Source organism: Lutra lutra, chromosome X (genome assembly GCF_902655055.1).
Source record: "Lutra lutra chromosome X, mLutLut1.2, whole genome shotgun sequence".
Taxonomy (NCBI): Eukaryota; Metazoa; Chordata; class Mammalia; order Carnivora; family Mustelidae; genus Lutra; species Lutra lutra.
The window spans coordinates 53456676-53478891 of NC_062296.1; the positions used below are offsets into that span (position 1 = coordinate 53456676).

At 37.4% G+C, this 22216-nt stretch overlaps 1 protein-coding gene across 7 annotated transcripts in view; it reads left to right on the forward strand.

The window, feature by feature from the left end:
• The window catches only part of PHF8 (PHD finger protein 8), a 91227-nt gene that overhangs the window by 61124 nt on the left and 7887 nt on the right, over positions 1-22216 (forward strand). For all 7 annotated transcript variants that reach the window (XM_047715471.1, XM_047715469.1, XM_047715468.1 and 4 more), the window contains 2 exons: positions 12344-12439; positions 21819-21928. In XM_047715471.1, coding sequence (XP_047571427.1) covers positions 12344-12439; positions 21819-21928 — 206 coding nt within the window. The remainder of the gene's footprint in view (positions 1-12343; positions 12440-21818; positions 21929-22216) is intronic.

Sequence of the window (22216 nt, forward strand, 5' to 3'; positions counted from 1 at the left end):
CCGTTCTGTACATTACTCATTGCTCATCAAGATAAGTGTACTTTTGGGTGCCTGGGTGGCTCAGTCAGTTAAGCATCTGCCTTCAGCTCAGGTCATGATCCCAGGGTTCTGGGATCGAGCTGTGTATCAGGCTCCCTGATCAGGGGGCAGTCTGCTTCTTCCTATGGCTGCTGCTCCCCCAGCTTATGTGTTCTCTCTCTCTCTCTCTGTCAAATAAATAAAATCTTTTTAAAAAAAGATACATGTAGGGACGCCTGGGTGGCTCAGTTGGTTGAGCTGCTGCCTTCGGCTCAGGTCATGATCCCGGGGTCCTGGGATCAAGTCCCACATCGGGCTACTTGCTTGGCAGGGAGCCTGCTTCTCCCTCTGCCTTTGCCTGACACTCTGTCTGCCTCTGCTCCCACGTACTCTCTCTATCTAACAAATAAATAAAATCTTTAAAAAAAAAAAAGATACATGTACTCTTAATCCCCGTTTTCTATTTCACCCATTCCCCCTAACCACCTCCCCTGGCAACCAGCAGTTTGTTCTCTGTATTTAAGATTCTGGTTTTTTGTTTGCTTGTTCCTTTGTTTTGTTTCTTAAATACTTGAAATCATATGGTATTTGTCTTTTTCTTACTGACTTATTTCACTTTGCATTATACCCTGTAGGTCCCTCTACATTGGTGCAAATGTGAAGATCTCATTTTTTTCTGTGGCTAAGTAATAAATAGTCCAGTGTGTGTGTGTATGTGTGTAGATAGATATATAGATATATCTGTCTTAATCTTCTTTATGCATTCATCTGTGGAAGGACTTATCTGTGGATGAGTTGCTTCCATATCATAGCTATCATAAATAATGCTGCAATAAATATAGGAGTGCATATATCTTTTCAAATTATTGTTTCATTTTCTTTTGGGTAAATACCCAGTAGTGGAGTTACTGAATCATGTGGTAATTCTTTTTAATTTTAAGGAACCTCCATACTGGTTTCCACAGTGGCCACACCATTTTACATTCCCACCAAGTACACCAAGTACATAAGAGTTCCCTTTTCCCTGCATCCTTGCCAGCATTTGTTAATTCTTGTCTTTGATTTTAGCCCTCTGACAGATGTAAAATGATATCTCACTATAGTTTTGATTTGTATTTCCATGATGATTAGTGATATTGAGCATATCTCATGTGTCTCTTGGCCATTTGTATGTCTTTGGAAAAGTGTCTTTTCAGGTCCTCTGCCCATTTAAAAATCAGATTATTTATCTTTTTTGGTGTTTAATTATAAATTTTTAATATTTTTTGGATATTAACCCCTTACTGAATATATAATTTGTGGATATCTTCTCACATTCCATAGGTTGCCTTTTTGTTTTGATGGTTTCCTATGCTCTGCAAAACTTCGTATTTTGGTGTAGTCCAAATAGTTTAATTTTGCTTTAGTTCCCCTTGCCTGAAGAGACTTATCTAGAAAAATGTTCCTACTTGCAATGTCAAGGAGATTACTGCCCATGTTTACTTCTAGGAGTTTTATGGTTTCAGGTCTCACATTTTGATCCTTAATCCATTTTGAGTATGTTTTTGTGTATGGTCCAGTGAAAATGGTCCAGTTTCATTCTTTTGCATGTAGCTGTCCTGTTTTCCCATAACCATTTATTGAAGAGACTGTCTTTTCCCCAGTGTATATTCTTTCCTCCTTTGTTGTGGACTAATTGACTGTATGAGTATGTGCTTATTTCTGGGTTCTGTATTCTTTCTGATTAATTGATGTGTCTGTTTTTGTGCTCATACCATACTGTTTTGATTACTGCAGCTTTATAAGATATTTTGAAATTTGGGATTATGATACTTCCAGTTTTGTAGCTTTGTTCTTCTTTCTTAAGATTGCTTTGGCTATTCAGGGTCTTTTTTGGTCCTGTGCATATTTTAGTATTATTTGTTCTAATTCTGTGAGAAAATGTTACTGGTATTTTGAAAGGGATTGCATTAAATCTGTAGATCGCTTTGGTTAGTATGGACATTTTGACATTATTTGTTCTCCCAATCCATGAGCATAGAATATCTTTCTGTTTGTTTGTGTTATCTTCAATTTCTTTCATCATCATTTTATAGTTTGTTTTTTTTTTTAAATATAGGTCTTTCGCTTTATTAAGTTCATGCCTAGGCATTTTATTATTTCTGGTGCAATTGTAACTTGATTTGTTAATTTCTCTTTCTGCTACTTAATTTTTAGTATATAGAAATGCAACAGGTTTCTGTGTGTTTAATTTTGTTTCCTGCAACTTTACTGAATTCATTTATCAGTTCTCATAGATTTTTGGTGGTGTCTTTAGGGTTTTCTTTCTTTTTTTTTTAGATTTTTTAAAAATTTATTTGTCAGAGAGAGAGAAGAGAGAGAGAGCAGAAGCAGGGAGAGCTGCAGGCAGAACAGGCAGAGCAGGCAGAGGGAGAAGCAGGCTCCCCATTGAGCAAGGAGCCGGATGTGGGACTTGATCCCAGGATCCTGGGATCATGACCTGAGCCAAAGGCAGGCACTTAACTGACTGAGCCATCCAGACATCCCTAGGGTTTTCTATTTATAGTATTATGCTATCCGTAAATAATGAAACTTTTACTTTTTCCTTACCAATTTGGATACCTTTTATTTCTTTTTCTTGTGTGACTGCTATGGCTAGAACTTCCAGTACTATGTTGAATAAAAGTGGTGAAAGTGGACATCCTTGTCTTGTTCCTGATCTTAGGGGAAAAGCTCTCAGTTTTTCCTTATTGAGTATGATGTTTGCTGTGGGTTTTTCATAGATGGCCTTTGTTGTGTTGAGGTATATCTTCCTTCTAAACCTATTTTGTTGAGAATTTATATCATGAATGGATGTTGTACTTTGTTAAATGCTTTTTCTACATCTATTAAAATGATCATATGGTTTTATCTTATTGATGTGATGTATGCTGTTGATTGATTTGTGAATATTGAACCACCCTTGCATCCTGAGAATAAATTCCACTTGAGCATTGTGAATGATTTTTTTAAATACATTGTTGGATTCAGTTTGCTACTATTTTGTTGAGGATTTTTGCATCTGTGTTCATCAGAGATACTGGTCTGTAGGTTTTTTTTTTTTTTTTTTTTTTTTTTAGTGTGTTTATCTGGTTTTGGTATCAGGGTTATTATGGTGGCCTTGCAGAATGAATTTGGGAGCTTTCCTTCCTCTTCAATAATTTGGAAATAATTCAAGAAGAATAGGTGGGTATTAACACTTCTTTAAATGTTTGGTAGAATTCACTTGTGAAGCCATCTGGTACTAGACTTGTTTGTTGGGAGTTTTTTGATTATTGATTCAATTTCATTGCTGGTAATCAGTCAGTTCAAGATTTTCTATTGCTTCCTGATTCAGTTATGGAAGGTTATATGTTTCTAGGCATTTATCCATTTTTTTCTTGGGCTGTCCAATTTGTTGGCATATAATTTTTTATAGAATTCTCTTAAAATTTTTGGTATTCCTGTGGTGTGGTTGTTATTTCTCCTCCTTCATTCTGATTTTCTTTGAGTTCTCTCTTTTTTTCTTGATGGATCTGGCTAAAGGTTTAATCCATTTTGTTTATATTTTCCAAGAACCAGTTCTTTGTTTCATTGATGCGTTCTATTGTTTCTTTAATCTCTGTTTTATTTATTTCTGCTCTACACCTTATTTTGTCCTTCCTTCTTCTCAGCTTGCCTTGTTCTTCTTTTTCTAGCTCCTTTAGGTGTAGGGTTAGGATGTTTATTGAGATTTTTCTTATTTCTTTAAGTAGGCTTGTATTTCTGGAATCTTCCCTCTTAGAAGAGCTTTTGCTGCATCCAGGTGATTTTGGACTATTGTGTTTTCATCTTCACTTGTTTCCCTGTATTTTTAAATTTTTTCTTTGATTTCTTGGTTGACACATTGTTTAGTAGCATGTTATTTAGCCTCCATTTATTCATGCTCTTTCCAGAGTTATTCTTGTGATTGATTTCTAGTTTCATACTGTTGTAATCAGAAAAGATATATGGTAGAATTTTGTGCTTTTTAAATTTATTGAGGCTTGTTTCATGGCCTAATGTGTGATCTATTCTGGAGAAGGTTCCACATGCACTTAAAAAGGATGTGTATTCTGTTGTTTTAGGGGGAACAGTCTGAATATATCTGTTAGGGCCATCTGGTCAAACTTGTCATTCAAAGCTGTTGTTTCCTTTTGATTTTCTGTGTGGATGATCTTTTCATTGATATAAGTGGGGTGTTGAAGTCCCGTACTATTATATTACTGTCACTTTCTTCTTTTGTCTGTTAATGGTTGCTTTATGTTTTTAGGTGCTCCCATGTTGGGTGCATAAATATTTACAGTTGTTCTATCCTCTTGTTGGATTGTTCTCTTTATCATTAGGTGGTGTCCTTCTTTGTCTCTTGTTGCAGTCTTAGTTTTAAAGTCTATTTTGTTTGATTTCAGTATAACTACCCAGCTTTCTTTTTGCTTCCATTTGTGTGGTAAACCTTTTTCCATCCTTTCACTTTCAATCTGCATATGTGTTAGGTCTGATGCGAGTCTCTTGTAGGCAGTATACAGATAGGTCTTATTTCTCTTTTATCCATTCCACCACCTTGTGTCTTTTGTTTGGAGAGTTTAGTCCATTTACATTTAAAGTAATTATTGGTAGGTATGTACTTATTGCCATTTTGTTATTTTTCAGGGTTTTTTTATACTTCTTTGCTCTCTTCCCTTGTAGTATAATTGCATTCTTTCATGATATGCTTGGCTTCCTTTCCCTTTATGTTTTGTGTATGTATTACAGATTTTTGATTTAGGGTTACCATTAGGTTCGTAATGACATCTTATGCATATAGCAGTCTGTATTGAATTCATGGTCACTAAAGGTTGAAGCCATTTAAAAGCATTAAATTTTTACCACTCCCCATGTTTTATGTATAAAATGTCATACTTTTTATCCTTTTATTTTGTGAATCTCTTGACTGATTTTGTAGATATAGTTGATTTTACTGTTTTTGTGCTTTAACCTCCATATTGGTTTGATAAGTGATTCATGTACTACTTTATTTTGTGTTTGCATTTTACCTGTGAAAAATTTCCCCATCATTTGATTACTTATGATTATGATTTTCTCTGTCCACTCCAAGAATTCCCTTTAACATTTCTTGCAGGGCTAGTTTATTGGTGATGAGCTCCTTTAACCTTTGTTTGGCTGGGAAAATTTTATTTTAAAGAGAGGGAGTAGACGGAGGGACAGAGGGAGAGGAAGAGGAGAATCTTAAGCAGCCTCCATGTGCAGTGAGGAGCTTGATGCAAACCACTCAATCTCACAGCCCTGAGATCATGACCTGAGCTGAAATCAAGAGTCAGACACTTAACTGACTAAGCCACCCGGATGGCCCTAGCTGGGAAACTATTTATCTGTCTTTCTATTGTGAATGATATCCTTGGCGTGTAGAGTATTCTTGGTTGCAAGTTTTTCCTTTCAGTACTTTGAATGTATCATGCCACTCCCTTCTGGCTGGACAAGTTTCCACTGAAAAATCAGCTGATAACCTTATGGGGTTTCTCTTGTATGTAACTGTTTTATTTTCTCTTGCTGCTTTTAAAATTCTCTATCACTGAAATAATTTAGAATAAGATGAGGCCTCATTTCTCTCAACTAATTGAAGAGGAAACTGGTATTCACTGTTTGAAAAAAAGGAAGGAAAATAAGCTTCTAAGATTGAACTGAATCATTCAGTGGAGGTCAGGAAACATCTATACACCTCAGCAGGAAAATTCAGATGGATACAACCACATAAAATTCTGACTTCAGTGCTTGCAGGGAGGTGGTAGGACTAGGCCGGTGCAGTCTGGTGAGAGGAACATTAATCATGAAATCTCACTGTGGAACATGTAGCCCAGACAGTGTCTCCCACAAATCCATCAGGAGACAAGTATGCCAATAATCCTGTAGGGGTCCTTGAGGCCCATCCCTTGGGGAAAGGAGAAGTCAAGGATGGTAAATGTTAGCACAGTCAGAAATAATGAGCTAGATTTACACACAGAAACCTACAGATCTCAGATGTAGCACTGAATAAGAAACTAAGAAACAATGACATTTTGACAAATTAAAAATGCACACAATGCTAGATATTTTTCAGGGTAAATTTAAGTGACTGTTCTACCCTTTTATTTTTAACTACCTATATGATTTTATTTAATGTGGGGTTTTTTGTAGCCAGCATTTAGTTGAATCTTATGTTGTTTTTTTTAAAAATCCTTATTGATAATCTATTTTTAGGCCATTTACATTTTTTTTAAAGATTTTATTTATTTATTTGACAGACAGAGATCACAAGCAGGCAGAGAAGCAGGCAGAGAGAGAGAGGAGGAAGCAGGCTCCCTGCCCAGCAGAGAGCCCGATGCGGGGCTCGATCCCAGGACCCTGGGATCATGACCTGAGCCGAAGGCAGAGGCTTTAACCCACTGAGCCACCCAGGTGCCCCTTCCCCGCCCCCCCTGTTTTAAAGATTTTATTTATTTAGGGGGCCTGAGTGACTCAGTCGTTAAGTGTCTGCCTTCAGCTCAGATCATGATCCCAGGGTCCTGGGATCGAGCCCCACATTGGGCAGCCTGCTCAGTGGGAAGCCTGCTCCTCCCTCTCCCATTCCCCCTGCTTGTATTCTCTCTCTCTCTGTCTCTGTCCAATAAATAAATAAAATCTTTTTAAAAAAGATTTTATTTAACAGAGAGCACAAGTAGGCGGGGCACAGCAGAGGGAGCAGAAGAAGCAGGCTAGCTGAGCAGGGAGTTGGACACGGGACTCTATCCCAGGACCCTGGGATTGTGACCTGAGCTGAAGGCAGACATTTAACCCACTAAACCACCCAGGCACCCCTAGTCTTTCACTTTTAAGTATGATGTTAGCCATGGGTTTTCATAAGTGCCTGTTACTATATTAAAGAAGTGCCCTTTTCTAGTTTTCTGAATGTTTTTATCTTGAATAGGTGATGGGTTTAGTCATTCTTCTTTTTTTTTTTTAAAGATTTATTTATTTATTTATTGGACAGAGAGCCCGATGTGGGGCTCGATCCCAGGACCCTGGGGTCGTGAACGGAGCCGAAGGCAGAGGCTTTAACCCACTGAGCCACCCAGGTGCCCCGGGTTTTGTTATTCTTTACCTGCTTCGACTGAGAAGATGATGTGTTTTCTTTCATTTTATTAATCTGTGTATTATATTCACTTTCATTTTTTTAGGAAAAGGAAATATATTTTTGTCATTAGACCTCAAATGAATTTAATTTTTTCTTTCATACAATTTCTAAAAATATTCCTTTTTCCTTTACTTTTCTTTCCCTTTATTGAGAAATAATTGACGGGGCGCCTGGGTGGCTCAGTGGGTTAAAGCCTCTGCCTTCGGCTCAGGTCATGATCTCAAGGTCCTGGGATCAAGCCCCACATCGGGCTCTCTGCTCAGCGGGGAGCCTGCTTCCCTTGCCTGCTTCCCTTCCTCTCTCTCTGCCTCTCTGCCTACTTGGGATCTCTGTCTGTCAAATGAATAAATAAAATCTTTTAAAAAAGAGAAATAATTGACATACAGCATTGTATAAGTTTAAAGTATATGGTATAATGATGTGATTTACATATATTGCGAAATAGTTACCACAGTATGTTTAGTTAACATCCATGGTCTCGTATAGTTACAAAAAAGAAGATAAAAAAGAGGGTTCCCCCCCCCCATGATGAGAACTTTTAGGATCTGTTCTCTTAGCAACTTTCAAATAAGCTAGACAGTTGCATTACCTGTAGTTGTCATGTTGTACACTAACCCCTAATATGTATTTATTTCATAACTTAAAGTTTGTACCTTTTGACCACCTTCATTTAATTCCCCCATTATCCAATCTCTGCCTGTGGTAACCAGAAATCTGATCTCTTTATGAATTTGGATTTTTTCTTTTAGATTCCACATATAAGCAAAATCATACAGTATTTGCCTTTCTCTGACATATTTCACTTTGCATAATACCCTCAAGGTCTGTCCATGTTGTTTCAAATGGTAGGATTTCCTTCTTTTTATGGCTGGCTAGTATTCCATTACACATATATCACATTTTCTTTATCCACCATGCATTGATAGATTAATTTTGTTTGATTAATTTTCTTTGAACTACTCTTGCATTCCTGAGATAAATTCCCCTTTGCCATGGTGTATAATCCTTTTAATAGACTGCTGAATTTGCTAGTATTTGATTGAGGATTTTTACATCAATATTCATAAAGCATATTGTCTGTAGTTTTCTTTTCCTGTAGTATCTTTTTCTGGCTTTGATATGAGGGCCTCATAGGTGAGAGTTAGAATGTGTTCTCTCTTCTTCTACTTCTTGGAAGAATTTGATAAGGATTGGTGTTAATTTTTCTTTAAATGCTCAGTAGAAATCACCAGGAAAGCCATTTAGTTCTACACTTTTCTTTGTTGGAGCCTTTTTGATTACTGATTCAATTTCTATATTTGCTATAGGTTAGTTGAGATTTTCCATTTCTTTTTAAGTCAGTTTAAGTGATTTATGTGCTTCTAGGAATTTGTCCATTTCATATAGTTTATCTAATTTATTGGCATACAATTGTTCATAATATTCTTTGCAGTTCTTTTTATTTCTGGAAAGTCTGCAGTAATATCCCCACTTTAAATTCTCATTTTCAGTGTTTGTGTCTTCTCCCCCTTTTTTGGTCACTCTAGTTAAATACTTGCTTGTGTTGATTTTTTTTCAAAGAACCAACTTTTGGTGTCACTGATTTGATTGTTTTTTATTCTCTATTTCATTTTAATCTCTGCTCAAATCTTTATTATTTCCTTCCTTCTGTTAGCTTTGAATTTAGTTTAGTTAATCCATTTACATTTAAAGTGATTACCAATTGGGAATGACTTACTTCTTTTTTACTATTTGTTTTCCATTTATTGTATCATTTTGTTCCTCATTTCCTTGTTACTGCTTTCTTTTGTGTTTAATTGATTTTTTTGTAGTGTACCGATTTGATTCATTGCTCATTTTTTAAAATGTTTTTAAGGTTTCTTTTCCACATAGGATAAGCCCTGGAGATTATAATTAATATCTTAACTATATAACTTTATTAAGTTTAGTTTGAATCAGTACCATTTCACTTCCATAGCATACAAAGACTTTGTTTGTATATAATTGTCTTGCTGCACCTGTTATTTTTGTCACAACTTATACCTTTACATATTGTATTTCTATTGACATAGATTTAAGTTATTATTGTATGTATTGGAATTCCAAATCATATAGCAAACAAAAAAAGGAATCAGAAACCACAAATAAAACAATATGGGCTTTTATATATACCTCTCTACTTACTTCTACCAGTGATTCTTGTTTCTTCATGTAACTTTGAGTTACTCTCTAACATCCTTTCATTTCAGCCTGATGGACTCTATTCAGTATTTCTTAAAGGGCAGGTTTACTAATGACAAGCTCTCTTAGATTTTGTCTACTTGAGAATGTCTTAATTGGCCTTCATTTTTGAAGGACAGTTTTACCCAATATATTATTCTTGGTTGACAGTTGTTTATTTCAGTGTTTTAAATAGATCACCTAACTGCCCACTGGTCTCCTTTGTTTTTGATTAGAAATTGATTGTTAATCTTATTGTGGATCCTGTGAGATGACAAATTGCTGTGTCTTGGTGCTTTCAAAATTCTCTCTTTTTATCTACTGACTGAATATAATGTAGCTCAGTGTGGATCTCTGAGTTTATCCTATTTGGAATTTATTGAGTTTTTTGATGTTTATCTTCATGTATTTCATAAAGTTTGGAAAGTTTTTGGCTGTTATACCTTCATATAGTCTTTCTGCTTTTTCTCTGTGTTCTCCTTCTGGGACTCCCATATGAATACATTGGTAAGCCTGTTAGCATCCCACCGGTCCCTTTGCCTCTGTTCATTTTTTCTTCTTTCTTTCTGCTCATCAGACTGGATAATTTTAATTGTGCTTTCTTCACATTCACTGATTATTTTTTCTCCCCGCTCAAAATCTGCTATTGAATCCCGGTAGTGAATTTTTCACAACCACATTGTACTTTTCGGCTCCAGAATTTCTATTTGGTTCCTTTTTATATTTTCTATCTCTGTATTGATATTCTGTTTTTTGTTGAAACATGCTTCTCTTTGATCACATAGGACCATTGATTCAAAGTCCTTTGTATAGTAATTCCAATATCAGCTTCCTCATGGAGAGTTTTTTTTATCAATTATTTTTTCTGTGAGTAAAACATACTTGTTTCTTTGCATGCCTCATAAGTTTTTCTGAAGCTGAGACATTTTGAATATTATATAATGTGGTAACTCTGGAAGTCCTATTTTCCTCCCTCCCCAGAGTTTTCTGTTGTTGCTTACTGTGAGCTACAGTTATTTGTTTATTTAGTGACTTTCCAAAGGCTTTTTATAGACAGTGTCCTTTAGTATGTGGTCACTGAAATATCCGTTCTGTAGCCTTAGTGGTCAACTGAGATTTCTTGATAGAAATTTACTTAAATGCCAAACTAAGCAGACTTTTTTGTTGTTGTTAAGCATTCCCCTTCTAAGTTTTTGAATGTATTCCAGAGTCCCCAAAATGCTTATTCTTACAGTTTTTGCTACTCAACAGTTGCTGCAGTGGAGGGACAAATACTTGGAGCTCCTAACTCCATTTGGGGGACATCACTCCTTTCTACCTTTACATTTTTTTTTAAAGATTTTATTTATTTATTTGACAGAGAGGTCACAAGCAGGCAGAGAGAGAGGAGGAAGCAGGCTCCCTGCTGAGCAGAGAGCCCGATGCGGGGCTCGATCCCAGGACTCTGAGATCATGACCTGAGCCGAAGGCAGCGGCTTAACCCACTGAGCCACCCAGGCGCCCCTACCTTTACATTTTTAATATGTGTATCTTAACTTCTATTTTCTTTAAAGGTCTACACTTACTTATTATCTACATCATAACCTCTCTTGAATAAGACATGAAACAGAATGGAATTTCTTTTTGCATGCTACTTTATACTTATTATCTTTCAATCCTTACAACTTTTCAAGGCAGGTAGTATTATTTCAATTTTATGGGTGAAGATAGTGAAACCTAGAGTTTTCCTAAGTCACAAAGCTAGTGGATCAGTCCAGGATTTCAAAGTAACATCTGATCCCTAGACTCACGGTTTTTCTACCATACCATACTACTTTCCTTGAGATGGCAAACCCTTTCAGACCCAACAAAATAATATTGACAGCCACTGGGACTGTTAAGGATGGGATCTTTCTCAAACAATTGTTACCAGAAGCTATTTCTTTTGAGGGACAATCAGTGACCCCTCTTTTTGATTCTTTCAAAGTCAGAAGGCAGGAGTTTTACCTCTTTGCTCAAGAAAGGAAGGCCTGAAAAATGAACTCATTTTCCTATAAAGAGGTCCTACTAGAAAGAAGTATGTGACTAGAATTCCTCTGATGAAGGATAATTCTAGAGAAATTTGAGTCTGGTCATTTGGATGAGTAGGATCACTAGGAAGAAGTTTCACTCTCACTTTGCTTCTCTTTCAGGTTTAGAAGCAGTAGACACAGAATTTGACTTCATCAGTAGGATCTATCTACATCATTGTCCCGTTAAATCCTATAGGTGTTGCATGTGGATTGTGAGCAGAATGTGATAAAACTGGATGTTTGTGTGTATGTGTATAGCTTGAGATATTTGTATATATGTTTTGCCTTTCAGATCATTCAGTTTCAGTAATCTTGTTGTCAGTTCAGCCCAAGTGGTCTTTTTGTTCCCTTTGTGTGATAATGTGTATAGCGTTTCTTTTTCCATTTCAGCCAACATTTATTGTGTACGTACTCTGCATTGTGTTAGGCTCCCTTAGTTTGAAATCAAATAATACTTATTCCTGCCCTTACAGTAAGTTAGGGGTGACTTATTTACTTTTCAACTCTCAAATACTATATAATAAATAAATCCAGTAGAGGTATACCCAGGATACTCTGGAGAGTTGAGAAGCCATCTGAATCAGGTTAGAAGAACAAGAAGGCTTCTTAGGAAATGAATCTAGAGCTGAGTTTTGCAAGGTCAGTAAAGTAATTCATGAAGTGACTCACTAAATGGATGTTGAGTGAGTGAATCAGAATTAGGTGATGCTTGGAGAAGGACATTTGCAGCAAAGGTACAAAAGTAGAAAGACATGAAAAGTATGTGGCATATTCAGGGATTCCTGCATTTGAGTGTGGATTAAGTAAAGGGTCTACTGGTAGGGGAATGGCCAGAGCTGAGGTGTAGGCATCATTCCGTCTTCACCCTTCTAGATGAAATATCCGTTTACCCTGCTTTCCCCTCTCATTGCAGTTTACCCTTCCCTGGAGTCTGATGATGATGACCCTGCTTTGAAATCTCGACCCAAGAAAAAGAAGAACTCAGATGATGCTCCATGGAGTCCTAAAGGTGATCCAGTATTCTGTCCTTAAACTCTGTAGGTATGGTTTGGGGAAAATAGGCTGGGGGTAGTTGGGATACATAACATAAGAAGATATGATTCAGTCACTCATTTGTTTATTCAGCAAACATTTGTTGAGTACCACCTGTGTGCCAGGATACTGTGTTAGGTGCTGGAGCAAAAATAGTGGATAAGACACATTTCATGCACTCAGCTCAGCAAAGTCAGAGGTGATGGAGCGAGCATGTTTCTTCTGATGTTATATGGCTTGAGGTGAAAAGAAGACCTTGAGCAGATTCCACCTAGCACTCTGAGGCTTCTGAGAAGCTACCATCATCCCAGACCTTTGGTAATACTTTGATGAGGGAAATTCTGATGACTGTTGAACTTCACAAGGCCCAAGGCTCCTTAGACTGTCACCTGTACTGCTTGAGAGGCCAGCTCTGAGGAGGGAAGAAAGAATGATCATTGAGTTGAATGTGGAATTTAGAGTGTAATACAAGAATTTTATTCATCTCACTGGTTGGGTGGTTTTCACATTGGAGGGCGTGTCAGTTAGCCTTTGCTGCTTATCAAACTACCCCAAACTTCGTGGCTTAGAACAATGACAGCTGATCATTTCTCATTATTCTGTAGGTTGGCTAAGCTGTTGTTCTAGTCTGGACTGGCTTGGCCTGGGCTGGATGGTCTAAACAGATCTTCAGGAGTCTAGACCAAATTTGGGGTGGCTTTCTCCATGTGGTTTCTCCTAGTCCACCAGGAAGCCAGCGTAAACTTTTTCACAGGAAAGCAGAAACATGTTCATTAGCAAGAGAGGGAAAGCCCCAGTTTGCAAGCACTTTTCAAGCCCCTGCTGGTGTCATGTTTTCCATTGTCCCACTAGCCAAAGCAAGTTACATGGTCAAGCCTCAATTCCAGAGGTGGAGGTATGGATTACACCTCTCGAGAGAGGGAACTGCAGAATCCTCCTCTGCATGCAGGGAGATGTGAGCAAGTTGAAAGCTATTACTGCAACAGTCTGCTGCAGAGGGTGCTGGTACCTCCATACCTATGGGTCCCCAGGATATCCCCTGCTGATTCCACCCATCCTATTTTTTTCATTAACATATAATGTCTTATTTGCCCCAGGGGTAGAGTTCTATGAATCATCAGGCTTACACATTTCACTGCACTCACCATGGCACATAACCTCCACAATGTCCATAACCCAGCCACCCTATCCCTCCCCCCCAACCCCCTAGCAATCCTCAGCTTGTTTCATGAGATTAAGAGTCTCTTATGGGGGCACCTAGGTGGCTCAGTCATTAAGCGTCTGCCTTCAGTTTAGGCCATGATCCCAGTGTTCTGGGATCAAGCCCCACATTGAGCTCCCTGCTCGGTGGGAGGCCTGCTTCTCCCTGTCCCACTCCCCTTGCTTGTGTTCCCTCTCTGGTTGTTTCTCTCTGTCAAATAAATAAATAAAATCTTTTTTAAAAAAGAGTCTCTTATGGTTTGTCTCCCTCCTGATCCCATCTTTTTTCATTTATTCCCTCCCTATCCCCCACGATCCCCCCACCCTGCCTCTCAAATTCCTCCTATCAGAGAGATCATATGATAATTATCTTACTCTGATTGACTTATTTCGTTCAGCATAATACCATCTAGTTCCATCCATGTCATTGCAAATGGCAAGATTTCATTTCTTTTGATGGCTGCATAGTATTCCATTATATATATATATACCACGTCTTCTTTATCCATTCATCTGTTGATGGACGTCTAGGTTCTTTCCTTAGTTTGGCTATTGTGGTCCCACCCATCCTTATCTGGCCTTTCTGCTATTTGCTGGGGATCAGGGGAATGGGGTGGTAGGGTAATCTTTGAAAGTGTTCTCTTAGTGAGTCAGTCAGCAAATGTTACTATTTTTTTTATTGTATTTTTTTCCCTATAGTTTCTGGCTGATTAGCAAAATAGAAGAATTGGAAAATATAGAAAATAGAAGAATGTATAAGGAAGAAACCACCCATGATTCTGCTACCCAGAGGCAGCCCCTGTGTCAATGTTTTGACGTTTCCTTCAAATCTGTTTTTCCTATGTATCTCTTTTTATGGTTGTGTATACAATCCTATATCTTGCTTATTGACTTTTAATCGAATTAATGTGTTTATTTGGTAGCAAATCATATAGCACAGAGGAGTTTAGGATGAAATGCAGTGGTCTTCACTTCTGCTTTCCTCACCTCCAATCCCTTGTCTAAGAGACAACCTTCTGGTTTTCTTTTTTTCTGGTCATTACCTCCAAAACTCAAGATGGTAGGGTTTATACCACTATTTCTTGATGTATCAGCTTAGTCTCTGTTTCTCTTTCTCTCAGCTCTGTCACTCTTTCTTGATTACCCACTTTCTAAGATACCGACATTAGAACACGATTCTTTCTTTCTTCTTCTGACCTTCTGTGAACTGCACATTTTCCCTTACATTGTCAAGGTTGTTAGCATTTATATTGCCTTGTGATTAATACTTTATATTAACTAGGGGTTGACTGTAAAAGTTGAAAACCAATACATATACCTGGCCTTTTAAATATTATTTCATAAGTATGTCCTTATGCCATTGTTTTAAATATTTTAATGGCCACCAGATGTTCTATCCGTGGATATATCTTATTTACCTGACTTCTTTAATGTGAAGCATTTAGCCTATTACCAAGTTCACATTTGGGGTGAACATATTTATATGTGTTGGTTTCTCTGATTATTTTTAGGATGGGTCCCCACTAAATTCCAAAAGGATGAAACTTATATGTGGGTATATGGTAAATCTTTCCCTCTCACCCCTGTTCCACAGCCTTCACTTCCCCCACTAGAATTCTCCACTGGAGGGTTGCCGTAAGCCTTTAGCTTCCAGAGTTCTGAAAAAGTTTATTCTGACATTTTTTACCAGATTTTTCGTTGTTTTAATTCAGGAATGAGTGTTTGGAGATCCTTAACTTTGTCATTTTTGCTGCTGTCATCCATCATAACATACTAAATAGTTCAGTATGCATTTCCATGAAAATGACATTTTCTTCTATAACCATAGTACCATTTTATGACACCTGAGTAGAGTAGCATTTATTTTCTCATATCATTTGGTACCAAATCCTTATTCAAATCCCCCCTCCAAATTGTACCAAAAATATCTTACTTGCTTATTCAAACCAGATTCTATTCAAGGACTAAATTGAATTTAAATTAAAAAAAATTATAAAGACATTTTGTGGGGCACAGTTGGTTTTGATTTGTATTTCCCTGATGATGGGTGATGTTGAGCATCTTTTCATGTGTTTGTTAGCCATCTGGACGTCTTTGGAAAAGTGTGTATTCTTGTCTTCTGACCACTTCTTAACTGGATTATTTGTTTTTTGGGTGTTGAGTTTGAGTAGGTCTTTGTAGATTTTAGATACTAACCTTTTATACAACATGTCATTTGCAAAGATCTTCCTGCATTTCGTCAGTTGCCTTTTAGTTTTGTCAGTTGTTTCCTTCACTGTCCAGAAGCTTTTTATCTTGATGAAGTTCCAATACTTAGTTTTTGATTTTGTTTCCCTTGCCTCTGGAGACGTGTCTACTAAGAAGTTATTGCAGCTGAGGTCGAAAGGGTTGTTGCCTGCATTCTCCTCTAGAATTTTGATGGTTTCCTGTCTCACATTTAGGTCTTTCATCCATTTCGAATTTATTTTTGTGTATGGTGTAAGAAGGGGGTCCAGTTTCATTCTTTACATTCTTTTTTCCATTGGATATTCTTTCCTACTTTGTTGAAAATTATTTGGCCATACAGTTGTGGGTCCATTTCTTGGTTCTCTATTCTGTTCCATTGATCTGTGTGTCTGTTTCTGTGCCAGTACCCTGCTGTCTTGATGATTACAGCTTTGTAATACATCTTGAAGTCTGGAATAGTGATACTTCTCGCTTTGCTTTTCAACATGCCTTTGGCTATTTGGGGTCTTTTCTGGTCCCATACAGATTTTAGAATTGTTTGTTCCACCTCTGTGAAAAATGTTGGTGTTATTTTGATAGGGATTGCATTAAATGTGTAGGTTGCTATGGGTAGTATAGACATTTTAACAATATTTGCTCTTCCAATCCAAGAATATGGAATGTTTTTCCATTTCTTTTTATCTTCTTCAATTTCTCTCATAAGTGTTCTGTAGTTTTCAGCATACAGATCTTTGCCTCTTTGGTTAGGTTTAGTACTAGGTACCTTATAATTTTTGGTGCAGTTATAAATGGGATTATTTCTTGATTTCTCTTTCTCCTGCTTCATTATTGGTGTATAGAAATGCAACAGATTTCTGTATGTTGTTTTTATATCCTGTGACTTTGCTGAATTCTTTTTTTTTTTTTTAGATTTTATTTATTTATTTGACAGAGATCACAAGTAGGCAGAGAGGCAGGCAGAGAGAGAGGAGAAAGCAGGCTCCCTGCTGAGCAGAGAGCCCGATGCGGGGCTCGATCCCAGGACCCTGGGATCATGACCTGAGCCGAAGGCAGAGGCTTTAACCCACTGAGCCACCCAGGCGCCCCCTTTGCTGAATTCTTGTATCAGTTCACAATTTTTTGATGGAGTCTTTCAGGTTTTCTACAGAGTATCATGTTGTCTGTGAAGAGTGAAAGTTTGACTTCTTCCTTGCCAGTTTGGATGTGTTCTATTTCTTTTTGTTGTCTGATTACAGAGGCTAGGGCTTCTAGTACTATGTTGAACAACAGTGTAAGAGTGGACATCCCTGTCATGTTCCTGACCTTAGGGGAAAAGCTCTCAATTTTTCCCCATTGAGGATAATATTAGCTGTGGGTCTTTTGTATGTGGACTTTACAATGTTGAGGTATGTTCCTTCTATCCCTACTTTGTTGAGGGTTTTTATCAAGAAAGGATGCTGTGTTTTGTCAAGTGCTTTTTCTGTACCTATGGAGAGGATTGTATGTTTTTTTTATGCTTTATTTTATTAATGCAGTATATCACCTTGATTTGTGAATATTGAGCCACCCCTGTGCAGCCCAGGAATAAGTCTGACTTGATCATGGTGAATAATCCTTTTAATGGACTACTGGATTCCATTAGCTAGTGTTTTGTTGAGAATTTTTGCATCCGTGTTCATCAGAGATATTGGTCTGTAATTCTCTTCTTTAGTGGGGTTTTTGATCTTGGAATCAAGGTAATGCTGGCCTTGTAGAATGAGTTTGGAAGTTTTCCCTTGATCTCTGTTTTTTGGAACAGTTTCAGAAGGATAGGTATTAGTTCTTTAAATGTTTGGTTCAGTTCCCCTGGGAAGCCATCTAGCCCTGGACTCTTGTTTTTTGTTTGTTTGTTTGTTTTTTTTTGAGATTTTTGATTACTGATTGAATTTTTTTGCTGATTATGGGTCTGTTCAGCTTCCCTATTTCTTCCTGTTTCTCTTTTGGTAGTTTATATGTTTCTAGCAATGTATCCATTTCTTCCAGATTTCCCTATTTGTTGGCATATAATTCCTCATAATATTCTCTTATAATTGTTTATATTTCTTCAGTGTTAGTTGTGATCTCTCCTCTTTCATTCGTGATTTTATGTATTTGGGTCCTTCCTCTTTTTGATAAGTCTGGTTAAGGGTTTATGAGTTTTGTTAATTCTTTCAAAGAACCAGATCCTCATTTCGTTTATCTGTTCTACTGTTTTTTAAAATTTCTATATCACTTATTTCTGCACTGATCTTAATGATTTCCCTTCTGCTGGCCTTAGGTTTTATTTGCTGTTCTTTTTCCAGTTCCTTTAGACTTTTCTCAATTCCTGAGGATGGCCCGTATTGTTATATACTTCCCTCTTAATACTGCCTTTGCTATGTCCCAAAGGTTTGGGACTGTCATGATTTCATTTCCCTTTGCTCCCATGTATTTTTTAATTTCTTCTTTAATTCCTGGTTAACCCAGTCATACTTCAGTATGATGCTCTTTAACTTCCATGTGTTTGTGGTCTTTCCAAATTTTTTCTTGTGCTTATCTTCAGGTTTCATAGTGTTGTGGCCTGAAATATACATGGTGTGATCTCAGTCTTTTTGTACTGTTAGAGGGTTGATTTGTGACACAGTGTGTGATCTGTTCTGGAGAATGTTCCATATGCACCCAAGAAGAATGTGTATTCTGCTTCTTTAAGATGGAATTCTCTGAATATATCTGTTAAGGCCACCTGGTCCAGCCTGCCTCTCAAAGCCATTGTTTTCTTGTTAAACTTCTGCTTAGATGATCTGTCCATTGCTGTGAGTGGGGTGGTTTATAGTCTCCTAATATTATTACATTATTGTCAGTGAGTTTCTTTGATTTTGTTGTTAATTCACTTACATATTTGGCTACTCCCGATTTAGGGGCATAAATAGTTAAGTTTGTTAGATCTTGTTGGATAGATACCTTTATTGTAATATAGTGCCCTTCTTCATCTCTTATTACCGTCTTTGGTCTAAAATCTAGGTTGTCTGGGTGTGCCTGGCTGGTTGAGCTGGTGACTTAGTCAGTTAGGCATCTGACTCTTGATTTTTGGCTTGAGTCATGATCTCAGGGTTGTGAGATCAAGCCCCACATTGGGCTCTGTGCTGGGCATGGAGCCTGCTTGGGATTCTTTCTCTCTCTCTGTCCCTCCCCCTCCTCCAAAAAAATCTAGTTTGTCTGATGTAGATATGGCTACTCCAGCTTTCCATTAGCATGGTGGATGGTTCTCCACCCCCTCACATTCAGTCTGGAGGTATCTTTGGTTCTAAAATGAGTCTCTTGTAAGTAGCATATTGATGGCTTTTATTTTTTTTTATCCATTCTGATACCCTGTGTCTTTTAATTGGAACATTTAGTCTATTTACATTCAGAGTAATTATTGATAGATATGAATTTGGTTGCCATTGCATTACCTGTAAAGTTCTTGTTCCATTTTAGTCTTTGTTGCCTTCAGTCTCTCTTTCCTGCTCAAAGTGTCCCATTTAATATTTCTCGCAGAACTGGTTTAGTGTTCATGAACTCCCTTAGTTTTTGCTTGTCCTAGAAACTCTCTATATCTCCTTCTATTCTGAATGACAGCCTTGCTGGATAAAGTAGTCTTGGCATATTTTTCCCACTTAGCAGTTTGAATGTATCATGCCACTTATTTCTGGCCTGCTGTGTTTCTGTGGACATGTCAACTGATAACCTTATGTGTCTACCCTTGTAGGTTAAATAGCTTTTATCCCTACCTTCTTTCAGAATTCTCTCTTTATCTTTGTATTTTTCAAGTTTCACTGTCATGTCTTGGTGATGGCCTGTTTTTGTTAATTTTGAGGGGAGTTCTTTGTGCCTCTTGGACTTGAATGCCTGTTTCCTTCCCAAGATTAGGGAAGTTCTCAGCTATAATTTGTTCAAATAAACAAACCTACTACCCCTTTTTTCCTTTGTTCTTTTTGCTTCAGATCATTTTTGAACAAATACCGTCTTTAAAGAAGGGACTTGAGCCTCCTGAATTGCTTATTCTAGAATCTGCATACTACTTATACAGAAAGGTTTTAATAATAATAATAATAATAATAATAATAATAATGTCTTAATAATAACAATAACAACAACAGCAGCAGCAGCAGCAGCTAACCAACCAAGGAATCTTCAAATCTAGGTTGGTACCACTACCACCTCTTTTTTTCTGTGACATTGACTTTTTTCATTAATTAAAAATAGAATAGTATAATAAATTCCCATACAACCACCACTAGCAATTAATAGTTATCAAGATTTTGCCATGTTTGATTCATCTATTAGTTCCCTTTTTCAAAATTGTTCTTTAAAGCACATCCTACATATTTTGTCATTCCCTGCTCTCAATGTACTTTAATGTACATCTCTAAAAAATACATTTTCTCATATAACCACAATCCTGTTATCACACATAACAAAATTAGCAATAATTTGATAATTCCTGCACATTATCTAATCCTAAATCCATAATAAAATTTCCTCAATTGTCTAAACATAAAAAAGGTATTTTTATAGTGGGTTTGTTACATAAGGATCTAGCAGAGTTCGCATAGCATTTGGCTGTCATGCCTTTTGAGTCTCTCTTAATCTAGAGCATACCCCCTTTTTTTGTTTTGTGCTATTTATTTCTTATAAAAAGTAATATAATTGTCCTATGACCCATCCCACCTAGATTTGTTTACTTCCTTGTGACATTGTCTTTTTAATAACATTAGGGCAGTTATCTTGTAGAATGTCTGACTGTTTTCTCATGGTATCATTTAACTCGTTCTCTTATCTCCGTTTCCTAAAAACTGGAAGTAATATGAACCACTTACTTGATTTTAGATATTTGGCAAAACTACTTCCAAGGTGATGCTGTGAATTTCATATTTCATTGCATCAGGAGGTACATGAAGTCAGCTGTCTCACTATTAGTAATAATCAAGTTAATACTTAGTTAAGGAGGTGATATGATCTCACCATTGTAAAGTTAGTTTTTTCCTTGTTGAGACTAGCAAGTAGTATGTATGTAATAGTTTGGTACTGTGTCACTATCCAGGTCCCTAAAATCAGTTGTTTTATTAGGGCTTACAAACCTGTGATTTTCCAATTTTGTCATTCTTTCTACATTTATTAGCTGGCATTCTTCTGTAAATAGGAGCTTTCCTTCATCATCTGGGGCTCTTTGGTAAAATATACTTACTGTGTAAAATGTGGGATAAATAACTATTTTTTAAAAAATAACTCCTTTTTGATTCAAGGTTGTTAAGGCACTATAAAAGGGTTATACAAGAAGATAGTCTTCTTCAGGAGCTCATAGCCTGTTGGGCTCGCAAAATAACATGTGCATAACAGTACGTCAAAGTTAGGGAATGAGACAGGATGGTGTGGTGCTATATATGAAGTGACTGGTATATATCTTAAGTTCAGAGAGGGAGAGACCAATGTGAGCAAGACAGGTCCTAGAGGTTTGTGTACAGAAGGTTGATTTCAGCTTACCTTTGAAGGACAGTCAGGTTTTGAAGATGTGGCCAAAGGAAAGAGGGTACTGTAGGTAATGTGGATGGTGAGGATGAAAGTAGAAAGAGGATGAGCTGTACATATTCTGGAGATAGAATAAGGAATCCATTCTGTCTAGAAAAGCTGAGAATATGGATGTGGAAATAAGGCTGAGGAGGTGGGTAAGCCAGGAGCAGGACATGGACAACGTTAAATGCCAGTGTAGGAAACTTAACTTTTATCCTATAATCATTGTATGCTTTGTGTACTTTGAACATTTGTAAATTAGCTTCTTACCTGATGGGAAACAAAATCAGACTTTGTAAAAAGCTAGAAGCTGGGAGACCGATGAGACCACCTTTGGGAGAGGCTCAGAGGTAGGGAATATGCTTGACATTCAGATAATTGTTTTCATCCTGTTTCCTCTGCAGCCCGTGTGACCCCAACTCTCCCAAAACAGGACCGTCCTGTGCGTGAGGGGACCCGGGTAGCTTCCATTGAGACAGGGTTGGCTGCAGCAGCTGCGAAGCTAGCCCAGCAGGTAGGTGCTGACACCCAGGCAGTGGCCCTGCTACTGATCCCAGTTTGCCTTTAGGACAAAAACTAGAAATGTCTCAGAGGCTGTCGTTGGGAGCCAGGGGAGACCAAGCAGGCCAACTTCTCTCTGTCCTTGAATGAGAACATTTGCCTTCAGATGAAGCCCTGAGGAGGTTACCAGCTGAGTATATTTGAGTTCTCAGCCTCCCAATCAGTATCAGAATTTGTTTTTTGGGGAGAGGCTTTCCTTGTCCTCTATACCAAATATTTTTTTTAGTTTAAATTCAATTAG